This window comes from Myotis daubentonii, chromosome 12 (assembly GCF_963259705.1).
Source record: "Myotis daubentonii chromosome 12, mMyoDau2.1, whole genome shotgun sequence".
Classification (NCBI taxonomy): Eukaryota; Metazoa; Chordata; class Mammalia; order Chiroptera; family Vespertilionidae; genus Myotis; species Myotis daubentonii.
The window spans coordinates 35,122,984-35,135,435 of NC_081851.1; the positions used below are offsets into that span (position 1 = coordinate 35,122,984).

Genomic DNA, 12,452 nt, shown 5'->3' on the forward strand with positions numbered 1-12,452 from the left:
ATCCACACTCTCAGCTCTCGCCTATATGGGCCCCTCAGGAGCCCCACAGGCCACGTCTGACCTGTCCCTTTGTCTCCTCTCCAAGACACCCGGCCCTCACTGTCCCCCAAAGCCCTCCTGTGGGCTTGGGTCCTGCTCCATCTCCATTCCCTCAGAGAGCCTTTCGGACTGCCCCCACTCCTGGGCTGTGGCCTGTGGCCTGTCACCTCTGTTCCTCTCATGCCCATGCCAGGTCCCTGATCTGTTTCAGACACACCCCTCTGCGGTTCTCCGGAGTGAGCCCACCCCACACACTGGCCTTCTCAGAAGTGGCTGTCCTCAGAGCTTTCCCCACTGCCCCAGGAGACCCCACTTGCCCATTCTGCTCAGAGTGAGGCTTCTCTGGTCAGGGCAGGGTCCCCTCCCAGACCCCAGAGCCTCAGACAGCTGGGCCCAGAGCCCCCAGCGCCATGTCTGGACCTGGGCACACGGGAACACCCACCTGCTCTCCCCCCCTCGGTCACACTTGCTCCGCCAGCAGCCAGGCCCCCTACCCCCAATCCTCATTAGTCATGCCCTACAAATGTGGGATCTTATTGTAGTCAAAGGGCAGGGGTAATAAACACTTTATCACCCATTTCATTCTCACAACAACCAGCCCCCAGGTGGTGCCATTATCTCTCTTCTACTGAGGTGAAGACATTTAGGGCCTGATGCCACACAACTAGTAAGCGCAGAGCCCGCCTAAGTCTGTCTGGTTCAAGCACCCCCACTATTAGTCACTGCACTGGACAACCTCCCAAACACCCCTACAGAATACCCTCGCCTCTGCCGGGCTCTCTCTTCTCGTGTGTGTGCTCAGCTGGGCCTTGAGCAGCAGGCTTACTCTCTGGAATGGGGGGACAAGGCAGAGGCCAGGGCCTTGGCCATAACCTTGAGGTGCCCACAGAGGGTCATGGAATGGTCATGGAGCATCTCCCACTCTACCTGACCATGTGCTCTTCTCTGCCAGGGAACAGAGAGTGACCGGCACCATCGTCTTCATCCTGACGGGAATCTCCGTCTTCCTGGCTCCTATCCTGAAGGTGAGGCCCTGCACCCTCCCCCAGGACCCCGTCTGCCTGGGAAACCACTGGCCTGATGCCCCAAAGGTGGGGCAGGGTCCCACGTGGCCCTAAAATGGCAGGATTCTATTAGGCCTAAGAGATGTCTCATCATCATCATTGCTTTCTGGAAAATTGTATCAGCAGCAGCAGCAGCAGTCGGCCTCGCTGTTCTACCCACCCCGCCCAGGGTCCACCTCACCTTGCTGTGAAACGCTCCCCTCAGAAAGTTCTGCCAAGGTCCATCGCTTAGATCAGAGCCTCCTGAGCTGGCTGTGTGTCCATGTTGCTGTTTATGGCTCACGAGAGGCCTCCTTGCTTTAAAACTTGCAGGGAGGCTTCCCTACATGTTCGTGGGGCCTGTTTCCTGCGTTTCTGTCTCGCATGTATTGGGCGCACAAGTGACTTTTCCAACTCGGTCTGGAGCTCCTCTTGCTCATGTCCCTCCAGAGCAGCTGGAAGAGACGAAATCAAACGGGAGTCCCTTCGGAGTGTGTCCTCACTCTGAGATCCTGGGGGTTAGGACTTCACATGAATTCTGGGGACACGGTTCCTCCCATAACACCCATCGGGGCCCTTTCCCATAATCACGGCCCTCAAAGACTTTGCTGTCTTGAGTTCATCTTGGTTGTAGCTGCCCGCATCTTATGCAGATATTTCCCCATGCATACCTCAGAACGACTCCTTCAGGGAGACGGTGTGAAAAACAAAACGGAAGAGCCACGATGTTAATGGATTCCTTTGCCATGGGAAGTATTTCTAGCTTGAGAACTGGTGTTGTTCCTTTGCATTTTTACCTTGTTTCATTATTCGGCAAACATCTCCCAAGCCGTGTACTACAAACAGAAGGATGCCATGGCCCCACATTTCCTTTCTTTCAGCTCAAATCTCTTAGGTTTACAGCATATGGGTCCAAGCTATGCTTTATGTTCAAAAAATGAACACAGTCTAATTTCTTTTAAAAGAGAGGACGTTTGTTTGGTTAGATTTATTGACCTGCTGAAATAGTATCTAACCGTTGGGCATGGTACTGTGGTTCTCCCACGTCATATGCTCCAGCACAAAAACCCCGGGAGTGACGCAGAGCAGCCCGGTTCATGGTGGCGAGCCGCACGTGCAGCTAAAGTGAAAGGAAAGTAGAAACAGCTTAGACCGGGGAGAAATACCTCAAAAGGCTTCTAAAGAGTCATAATGATGACTGCAGGACAGTCCAATGATATGATTCCATTGTTGAAAAAGTAAGCACTCTACCTGTGAGCACTAGTGGTGAGTTGGTGAATAGTGGTGGTTGGCATGTACATTGTTTTTCTTCTTGTTTCTTTTTTTTATATATATTTTATTGATTCTTCACAGAGAGGAAGGGAGGGGGACAGAGAGCTAGAAACATCAATGAGAGAGAAACATCGATCAGCTGCCTCCTGCACACTCCCCACTGGGGATGTGCCCGCAACCAAGGTCCATGCCCTTGATCGGAATCGAACCCAGGACCCTTGAGTCCGCAGGCCAATGCTCTATCCTCTGAGCCAAACCAGTCAGGGCTCTTTTTAAAAAAAATATCTTTTTGTTGATTTCAGAGAGGAAGGGAGAGGGAGAGAGAGCTAGAAACATCCATGATGAGAGAGAATCATGGATTGGCTGCCTCCTGCAGGCCCCCGACTAGGGATCGAGCCCACAACTCGGGCATGTGCCCCAACCGGGAATCAAACCGTGACCTCCTGGTTCATAGGTGGACGGACGCTCAACTACTGAGCCATGCCGGCCGGGCTCTTCTTGTTTTCTTCATATGATTGTGTGTGATGCATGGATTTTGTTAGTCAGCAGGTACTTCCTGCTGATGTAGGTCTCTCACTAAAGGCCCCCAGCTCCCTACAAGCTGAGCAGCCCAGCTTTGGGCCCTCAGCGGGGACTTGAGGTGGGAAGGGACAGACAGGAATAAGCAGGGGGCTTTCTATGGAGCTTTCCCATGTTCCAGAAGCTACGTCTTCAGACCACATGGCTCTCCAGGGCCTAAAGCTGGGGGCCAGGCTGGGGGAGCACTGCACACCGGACGGGCCACCCAGCTAGAGAAGGCGGCAGAAGAGCCCCAGACCTGCTCTCAGACCCTCAGGTCCTCCAGCCACCCAGCTCCTCCCGCCTGGGGGAAGCTGGGGCAGGCAGGCTGCCTCTGTGACCGGCAGACACTTTCATGCAGAACGGGGCAGCCCACAGCCTCTCTGCTCTCCTCTCTCGTTTCAGTACATCCCCATGCCCGTGCTGTACGGAGTCTTCCTCTACATGGGCGTGGCCTCCCTGAATGGCATCCAGGTAAGGCCTCCCCATGGGGTCAGCGCTCCAAGTCTGGGTCCATGTCACCAAGACCCCAAGTGCTCGCTTTCCCAGTTCAATGAAATAATAATGGTAATAATAAGACTACCATTTACTATGTGCCAAGTAAATAACTATACTGGGCACTTCATAGGTGTCATATCATTAAATCTGTATAGGTAGGCCCTCTGATACCGATTTTATAGATGAGGAAACTGAGGCCCAGCATTCAAAACCCAGGTGGGGCTGACTCCAGGGAGCATTTCACTACACCTCTGACTTCTCTAGGGCAATTCTGGCAGAAGAACACACTTTGTTTCATTCTTTTTAAAAATATATTTGTATTGATTTCAGAGAGGAAGGGAGCGGGAAAGAGACCTAGAAACATCAATGATGAAAATCATTAATCAGTTGCCTACTGCTCGCCCCCTACTGGGGATGAGCCTGCAAGCTGGGCATGTGCCCTGACCGAGAATCGAACCCTGACCTCCCGGATCATAGGTCGATGCTCAACCACTGAGCCACAGGCCGGGCTTGTTTTGTTCTTTATTTACCATGATATACCAGGATGTTTTGAATTACTTGTGTTGCAATTAAGTTGCATTTTCTTTGACTGTGGATGGTATTCATCTGTGGCCAGTTTCAGGGCCCAGCCCTCACTGAAGGCCCAAGCCCTCCCCTGAGCTCTTGCTGTGCAAGATCTCGCTGTATGTCCTCCTATACTTCCAGTTCTCTCTGTGCGTCCTTAACGCCTGACCAAGGGCTCCCTTCTATGAGGCCCCACTGCAGCACCACGTCCCCCACCCCACGCCCCCAGCAGGGCTCCCGGCCCCCCCTGCTGGCTGAGCCTCTGCCTCCTTGCCAGTTCTGGGAACGCTGCAAGCTCTTCCTGATGCCGGCCAAGCACCAGCCGGACCACGCCTTCCTGCGGCACGTGCCCCTGCGCCGGATCCACCTCTTCACTCTGGTGCAGATCCTCTGCCTGGCTGTGCTCTGGATCCTCAAGTCCACGGTGGCCGCCATCATCTTCCCGGTCATGGTAAGTGCGGTGGGGCTGGCTTCCCCTCCGGTTGGAGGTCCGCTCTCGCTTTCTCCTCCCTGATGGCCTGACTGGTCAGGCAGGCACAGAACAAGACTGGAGCTGTGAATCCAGGCCAGGTGGGGCGGGGCAGGTGGCGGGGTGGGCAGCGAAGGTGGTCTGTGCGGTGGTCAGACCCTGCAGTGACCATTCGCACTCCTACCCCCACTCCACTCAAGTGGCAAAGCTCAGCGAGAGTGCAAACGCCACCCAACCGCCCCTGCGCTGGGGCAGGATGGCGAAGCTGGGGCAGGATGGCGAAGCTGGGGCAGGATGGCGAAGCTGGGCAAGTGTGACAATGAGACTAAGGTCCCCACGGCTGACATTCAAACCAAGTGCAGTAGATCTTGCTAAATAGATACCCTTTTGCCCTGGCTGGTTTGGCTCAGTGGATAGAGCTTCGGCCTGTGGACCAAAGGGTCCCGGGTTTGATTCCGGTCAAGGGCATGCATCTCAGTTGCAGGACCCTCCCCAGCCTGGGCCCTGGTTGGACCTGTGCAGGGGGCAACCAATCGATGTGTTTCTCTCACATTGATATTTCTCTCTGTCTTTCCCTCTCTTTTCTACTCTCTCTAAAACTCAATAGAAAGTTATCCTCAGGTAAGGAATAAAAAAAAAAAAAGCAAGAAACCCTTTCATCATTCAAACTAACTGAATTTGAGAAGCTAACTGGGGATGGGAAGAGCTAGAATCAGAGATAAAGAACTTCAAAGTCCAATGTCATTAACAGGACATTTGGGGAAAGGACATTAGAGTTCTGTGACTATTTTGGCAAATTTTATATAAGTTTAAAAGTATTCCAAAATAAAAAGAAGAAAAAAGCCAAAAACATGTTGCCTCTGGCTCCTAGATCAGCCCATCACAGGGAAGTGGCCCCAGGCCCGGGTGGGCCCCAAAGCCTGCAGGGCTGGAGCGGGGGCAGAGGAGGACAGGAGTAGGATTTGAATGTGCCCTCCTGGGGGGCTCCACGTAAGTGATTTTCGTTAGTGTCCCCCAGCACCCAGCAGTGTGTGATTTGATGCAAGCTTAAGTTTGAGGACCACCAATTTAAAGAATAACTGTAGTTCTCCGACCATGGCTGCCACCTGGCTCCCCACCTCAGCCATCGCAGGCTCTGTCCCTGTGGGTTCCGGGTAGGCATTGCCACTGGGGAAAGCCAGGCAGGGTCCAAGGTGGGCAGCTGGTGAATAATGGTTGTGGGAGCTTCGAGATGGCTCCAAAGACATTGACCAGAAAACATCCTTGAACATGGCTGCTGAGGGGGAACGACTGTGCCCAAGTCTGGGGACCTGAGCCTTCCATTTTCTCCCAACTCCCACTGCAGATCCTGGGCCTCATCATTGTCCGAAGGCTGCTGGACCTCGTCTTCTCCCAGCACGATCTGGCCTGGATCGACAACATCCTCCCAGAGAAGGAGAAAAAGGAGACGAATAAGAAGAAAAAGAGAAGGAAAGGGGCCCATGAGGACAGTGACAAGGAGGTGGGGAGGATGTGAGGCTGAGCCTGGGGGGGAGATTGAGAGGCTCCCTCTACATCAGCCAGGGCCGGGATGGGGCGGCTTCCCGGGCGGCCTGCAGCGGCCCAGTCCAGGGTGGGGATGTGAGGCTGGGCCTGGGGGGGAGATTGAGAGGCTCCCTCCACGTCAGCCAGGGCCGGGATGGGGCGAGGCTTCTGCTAATCTTAGTCTGGGGCTGAGAGCTTGTCTGTTTCTGTGACTGTCCTCAGGGCGGGCCAGGGTGAAGGAGCCCCTACCCAGGGAAACGTTGGCCATTATCAATAGCAGTGCAGTCCCCTAAGGCAGTGGCCAGCACACTGTGGCTCGGGAGCCGCAGTTTGCCAACCACTGCCCTAAGGGAACAGGGCAAAGCCTGGCTCCATCACAGCGTCTGTAAGGACTGACCTCCAAAGAATGGAGCGGGTGGCAGGGGTGGGGCGGTTCCGATGGGAGCTCACTAGGAGACTGGACTCCGGGACAGACAGGAGGACTGGGGACAAGGTTTGCTCAGTCCTGCCCCTAGGGTGTCAGGGCGGGAGGTGGGGAAGAGGCCTAGTCCTCACTGAGAATGGCTCCCTTCCCCAGATGCCCACAACCACTGGGTTGCCCTGACTACTCCCTTTTCCCATTCTCCTCCCATCCCACCCCCCAAACACTTAGGGAGTCAACAGACAAGAAGCCAGTCCAGAACTTACAGTAAGTCACAAAATGCTAGGGAGAAAGATCGTCTAGTTCAAGTGCTCATCACAGATGATGTAACTGTCCCCCAAAGGGAAGTGATTCACCCAAGACGGACATAGAGCTAAATACCTTAGAGGGAATTAAGACAGTCACTCCTGACTTTGCATCTGGTCATTCCAGTATACCAAGCTGCCCATGACATCTCCTAATACCAGGCCTGGCTACCCTTCTCCCAGTTTGACCCAAAACCACATCCCTGCATCATCCTTGTATTGTTCTCCTAGTGATCTTGCCTTTTGCAGGTCAAAACTCTTCTTAGGTAAATCCTTGCTGACTGATTGGTGTTGATTCAACCACCTTCTGATGGAAGTGAGGGCCCTAAACTCCCCTGGTCCTCAATTACTGTCCTCGTCCAGGAAGGAAAGAGGCCCACCATTCACTCATGTTTTTCGTTGATGGTTTAGACCATTTTCAAAGATAGGTCCTAAGAACAAGGAAACCAAGTCGAAGTGCCTTTTAAAGACAAATACTATGCTTTCAGATTCATTCAATAAATACTTGAATGGCTACCATGTGCCCCGGACTATTCCAGGGTTGGGGGAAAATCTCTGGATTACATGATATATTCAATGAAAAAACAGGATTCAATTTACACAAATTCATTTTACACACACCTGGAGGCGAGGGTGGCACTTTGCACACTGGACGCACGCAGTTCCCTTTGGGCAGACAGGCAGCGCTGTTGCATTGGTGTTCATCAGCTTTTCCCACTGTCTCTCTCCAGCCCCAGTTCCCTCCTCCCTCCGTTATAAAGATTCCCATGGAAAGTGTCCAAACAGATCCCCAAAATGGTATCCACTGCATTTCCAGTAAGTAAAACACATGGCATCTCTCTCCTCCTTACTAACACTCCGCTTCAAGGAACTTCCATCTCTAATTCAGGGAATCTGTGCTCTTAGATGTTAGAGGACCACTGTGCTAGGCAGACCGTTTCTTGGTGGTTGCTGAGATGATTGAGAGCTCAAATCCAAACTGAGTTGTCCTTTATTTTACATATTTAATATATATTTATTGATTTCAGAGAGGGAGGGAGATAGAAACATCAGAATCATTCACCAGCTGCCTCCTACATGCCCCACACAGGGTGGTGGTGATTGGGGGGGGGGGGGGGGATTGAATCCACAACCCAGGCATGTGTCCTGACTGGGAACCAAAACGTGACCTCCTGGTTCCTAGGCTGATGCTCACCCACTGAGCCACACTGGCCCAGTGAGTTGTCCTTTAGCAAAACAGGTAGCATCGCATTTGGAGTATAACTTAGGCCACAGTAGTTGGGCTGATTCTGTACAAATTGCATCTTCCACCCGCTGAAAGGGAGGCTTCCTGGGAGGGATGCGCGTTGCTCATGAAGATCCTGGGGGGACTGTTGCTGCCTTTACCTGCTTCCAGCCTCAGCACCCTATTGGCAGACAGTCCTGTCATTGAGACAAGACAGCTTGAGATCCCAACCCAAGTCCAGACCCTGATGCTCCTAATATAGAGCTTGCCACTTTCCTCAAAGACCAGGTTAGGGATCCTGCCAGCCCCCTCAAGAGCTTCCCATCACACCCTCCATCAGAGATACTTCGACTTTGTTTCCCCACTTCCTATTTGTATGAATCTATCACCCTTTCTCACTCTTCCCTGGCCCTCCCCATCCCTCCCACCCCCTAACCTGGCTGGGCCTTCTAATGAAGGAATAACTAAACCACCCATCCTGGCGAGGGCCCTGTATCCCTCTTGTGCAGTGTTGGCCATGGGGCCGGAGAATAGAAAGGAGACGAAATGGGTAAGGGAAGCACTGGGAAAAGGATCTCCTCCAGGGGAGTCCTCAGACCTGCTCCCCATCTGACATTTTAATTTCCCTGCCAGGAAAAAGATCCTCCAGCTGGAGTTACTCATTCTGATTCTTCCTTCAGTGACTCAGAACCTGATCGAAGGTAACAGCCATGAAGTGTACTCCTTGGGTGTTGGATAAGAAACTAAACAATGGCCAGGAAGGTTGAGGGACTAGGATCTCCCAGCCTAGCCAGTGTCTCGGTAAAAGGCCTTTGTTTTGTGGTCCACCGAGGAGAGAAAGGCCGACAGTCCTGATCGTTGGGTGTCCAGTAACAAATTTGTCCTCTTATTGACATAAAAACATGATTACAACACACAAAGGTATTCAATTTTACAAGAGGAAATTATTATAAAATATTAGGTAAAACGAAAATGGAGAGTAAATACTGAAAAATAGAAAACAACACAGAGGAAACCCAGATATGGCTTAAGTACTGTCTATTATGGACAGCCAGGCTAAGGGAACTCTAAGGGTCCAAGCATCGGGTAACCTAATACGCTGTGCAATCAAATAACAGCATGGTTAATTAGCAGGTCAGAAAGGGTATCAAGGAAAGCTAACTAAATACCAAAGAGCAGGTGGAGACAGGAACAGTCCAGAAAGTATTCAAGACCTGGTTTCCAGGAGCCCCAGGCCAACAAGGTGGCTCCTACCTGATCTCAATGAGAGCCACCCGTGCAGAAAGCGTGGCTACTTGATGGCTGAAAACAAAGGGGCTCAAACGTGGAAAAGAACAATTCAGAGGCAGGCGAGTCGGCCTCGGGTATTGCTAGGGAAGCTGGCAGGGCCAGTCCCACTCTTACACTGTGCCCTAAACTGGGCAGAAATCCCTCGGTACTGGGTCAAACAGGGAAGGCACAGGCCACCCAGTCTGGAGGCAGATAACCCCCCACTCACATGGCATTCTCTCAAGGGGTTTAAGAAACACATACGTGATCTTCTGAGCTGTAAGTCAGAACTGCTATCACACGCCCAGCTGAAAAGACACGTCACCAGGACTAGCCTCCCTCAGCGGCTGGTCCGGGGCTGTTCCAGCCCAGAGTGTCACATGCCCAAGTACATCTCCGCCTGCCGTCTCTTCCCACCTCCCCAGCCCAGGCTCTTCTACCCTTGGCCACTGACCTTTATATATAAACGTGTTAGAAGAGCAATCTGTCCACCCTGATTTGCTTTCACTTTAGCCTACACTAAATTGAATCTCTATTTGCCCCGAGTTCAGTCAGTGGAGAGAAAATTTGGACCAAGATAGGGCATTTCAAAAACCCTGTTAAGTTATACAAAGCATGGGACAGATTTGGTAACTGGCAGTGGCACCTCCCAACTACACAGGTGTTTTACCGCATCTGTGAAGGCAGAGACCACGAAGTAGCAGGATTCCGTTTCAATGAAGAAAAAGGCTCAGCAACATGATCTAATTTAACAAAGGTTAGCAGCATAAGCTACCAGGCAGGATGCTTACGCCCTGGGGATACAGAAAGGCATGTGGACAGGGACACCCAGCACGTTGTGCCAAGAACAATGGAGTAACGGTGTAAGGGCCCATTTGCCTTACCTGGAGCACCTGGGGAAGATACACAGGAGTCCACTAGCCACTAGAGCAGTGGTTCTCAGCCTTGGCTGCACATTAGAATCACCTGGGAATCTTTTTAAAATCCTGATTTCTGGGCCACGTCCTCCAGAAATTGTTTCTTTGTTATGGGGTGAGGCCACAACATTAGTAACAAAGAAACAGAATTTCTGGAGGATGAGGCCCAGAAATCAGGATTTTAAAAAGATTCCCAGGTGATTCTAATGTGCAGCCAAGGCTGAGAACCACTGCACTAGAGACAGAGTGAGGAAAAGAGAAAAAAGGGCATTCCAGGCACGAGAACAGACCAGAAATGCCATCTGAAAACACACACACACACACACACACACACACACACACACACACTCAGGCCAAAGAACGCAGGGAAGGATGGAGCCGTCAAACTACAAGTAAGCAGGAGGGTGAGCATAGGTGTCTGTGTGCTAAGGTGCTCGGATGCTACGTTTTGAACTGGAAAACCACGGAAAATTTTAAGTGGGGAACCACAGACAGATTTGTGATCCAGACAGTTCACTTTGGCAGCAATACGAATAGGTTGAAACAGGGCAAGAATAGTAATGTCTACAGCTGAAGGCCAAGCAGATAGGATACTGCTAGTTGCTGTGATGTGTTCAGATTTCATAAGAAAAGACAGAACTACTTGCATTAGAGCCCTGCTCTGGGGGATCGCACGACAAACACCCAACACTAGATAAACCATGCTCCCCTTTTTCTCGTTCAGCATCACCTTGCACTTCAAAATTTCCTGTCCAGCTTCACCTGCTTTCAACTACTCTCAGAGGCCAGTGTTCATGGTGCCACAGGTGAAGATAGAGATGGAGTCAGACTGTGACTTCACAGACATGGACATGTACGGAAGAGACGCTGTCGGCGAGACCTCCCTCTAGGAGGCCACAGCATCCCCAGAGAGGGGGCAGAGAGGGAGGGCATGGTTTAGTCTTCATCGTGAGGGTCTGGGCCACAACCCTGAACTTCTCGGAGCCCGTTTCCTTATTTACCAAACAGAGTCATTATTCCAGTTGATGAAAAACTGGGAATCCGTCGATGAAAAGTACTACGTGGGTGCAAAATCTCCCCTTCCTTTGTAGTTATGCAACAACGAAAGCAACATGTTAGACATTATTTTAAAATACAGGTCAGCATAGAAATTATAACATTTCTTTTGAAATTAAAAAAAAAAAATGCTTACCTCCCAAAACTGTGGTTAAAGGTGCAATAGTCCATTTTTATTAAAGGTGCAATAGTCCATTTTTATTGAAAATAAATTAACAGTTGAGAATTTTTTTAAAGGTTAGATTTTAAAGTGTCTAGATGATTTTGAAAGAACTATCAAAATATCCGCACTTCGGTAGAGTAAGGCTGAAAAATTCATCTTGCAATTTTGCATATTAGGAAACACTTAAAAGTCCTATCTTTCCACTCCATCTCATTCCATTTGCTAAGGATCATACAAAAGCTTGAACTGTCTGCATTATGGGCCTTGCTCCAGCACAGAAGTGTAACTGAAAGGTCTGTTAATGAAAGAACCAACAGATTTGAGTGCATAAATATTTTTAAAATAAAAGTTCTTGTTAGAGTAAAACCTCAAACCACGTTAAATCAACACGATGATCCTTTGAATAAACATCACTGGTTTTTCATGCCCAGAATCAAATTTCTGGACTTGTGGGTAGGACCTTCCTGATTCCCAAAGTCAAACTCCCATTCGCATGAACACTGAAGTTAGAGTCTAACTTTGTAATGTGAGACTAACGCTTTAAAGGAATGATTCGAAGCAAGTTGGGTGGATTGAAACCCATTGTTGATGAAGCAAATCCTTTCCTCAAGGAGCAAGATCAGTCTTTACCTTTAATCCATGTTTAGCAAACACCAACCATGTTTTCATTTAACTACTACTATGTGCCTAATAGCCACAATGCATCTGACATAAAACTGGGATTTGGATCTTGAGTAAATCACTTTGATTTGTTACTACATTTATTCAAGATGACAAATGCAGGTGCTTTTTCTTTATTCCTTCCTATTTTTTAGACAAAAAAATCGCTTCTCGGCCTTTTGGCTAAGATCAAGTGTATTTTTTAGACAAATGACACAATTGTTGACAGCTTGAGTCAACAGAACAGTTAAATGTCTCTGTAATTCCTAAAGCCTAGTACAGTGACTGGTCCACAGAAAGCTCTCAATTGTTTGAGTCTCAGCTCCCTTCCACGGGATACTGCCAACAGGTAAAGCTCTAAACCTCTGTTACTTCTGATAGCAGCTGAATTACTTAGCTGCTCACTAATCTAGAACCATTACCTGAGTTTAAGTATAAATTCTTTATCTGTTCCTATCCTGGGGGAGCT

The 12,452-nt window shown here is 50.1% G+C and overlaps 1 protein-coding gene across 3 annotated transcripts in view; it reads left to right on the plus strand.

Annotated features, from left to right (window-relative positions):
• Window positions 1–11,289, plus strand: part of SLC4A5 (solute carrier family 4 member 5) — a 61,611-nt gene extending 50,322 nt beyond the window's left edge. For 2 of the 3 annotated variants that reach the window (XM_059659387.1, XM_059659388.1), the window contains 7 exons: window positions 992–1,064; window positions 3,318–3,386; window positions 4,252–4,425; window positions 5,789–5,944; window positions 7,425–7,509; window positions 8,552–8,619; window positions 10,829–11,289. In XM_059659387.1, coding sequence (XP_059515370.1) covers window positions 992–1,064; window positions 3,318–3,386; window positions 4,252–4,425; window positions 5,789–5,944; window positions 7,425–7,509; window positions 8,552–8,586 — 592 coding nt within the window. In that variant the 3' untranslated portion in view covers window positions 8,587–8,619; window positions 10,829–11,289. The remainder of the gene's footprint in view (window positions 1–991; window positions 1,065–3,317; window positions 3,387–4,251; window positions 4,426–5,788; window positions 5,945–7,424; window positions 7,510–8,551; window positions 8,620–10,828) is intronic. The other variant, XM_059659389.1, reaches the window with a different exon arrangement.
• Window positions 11,290–12,452: the final 1,163 nt, after the last annotated feature.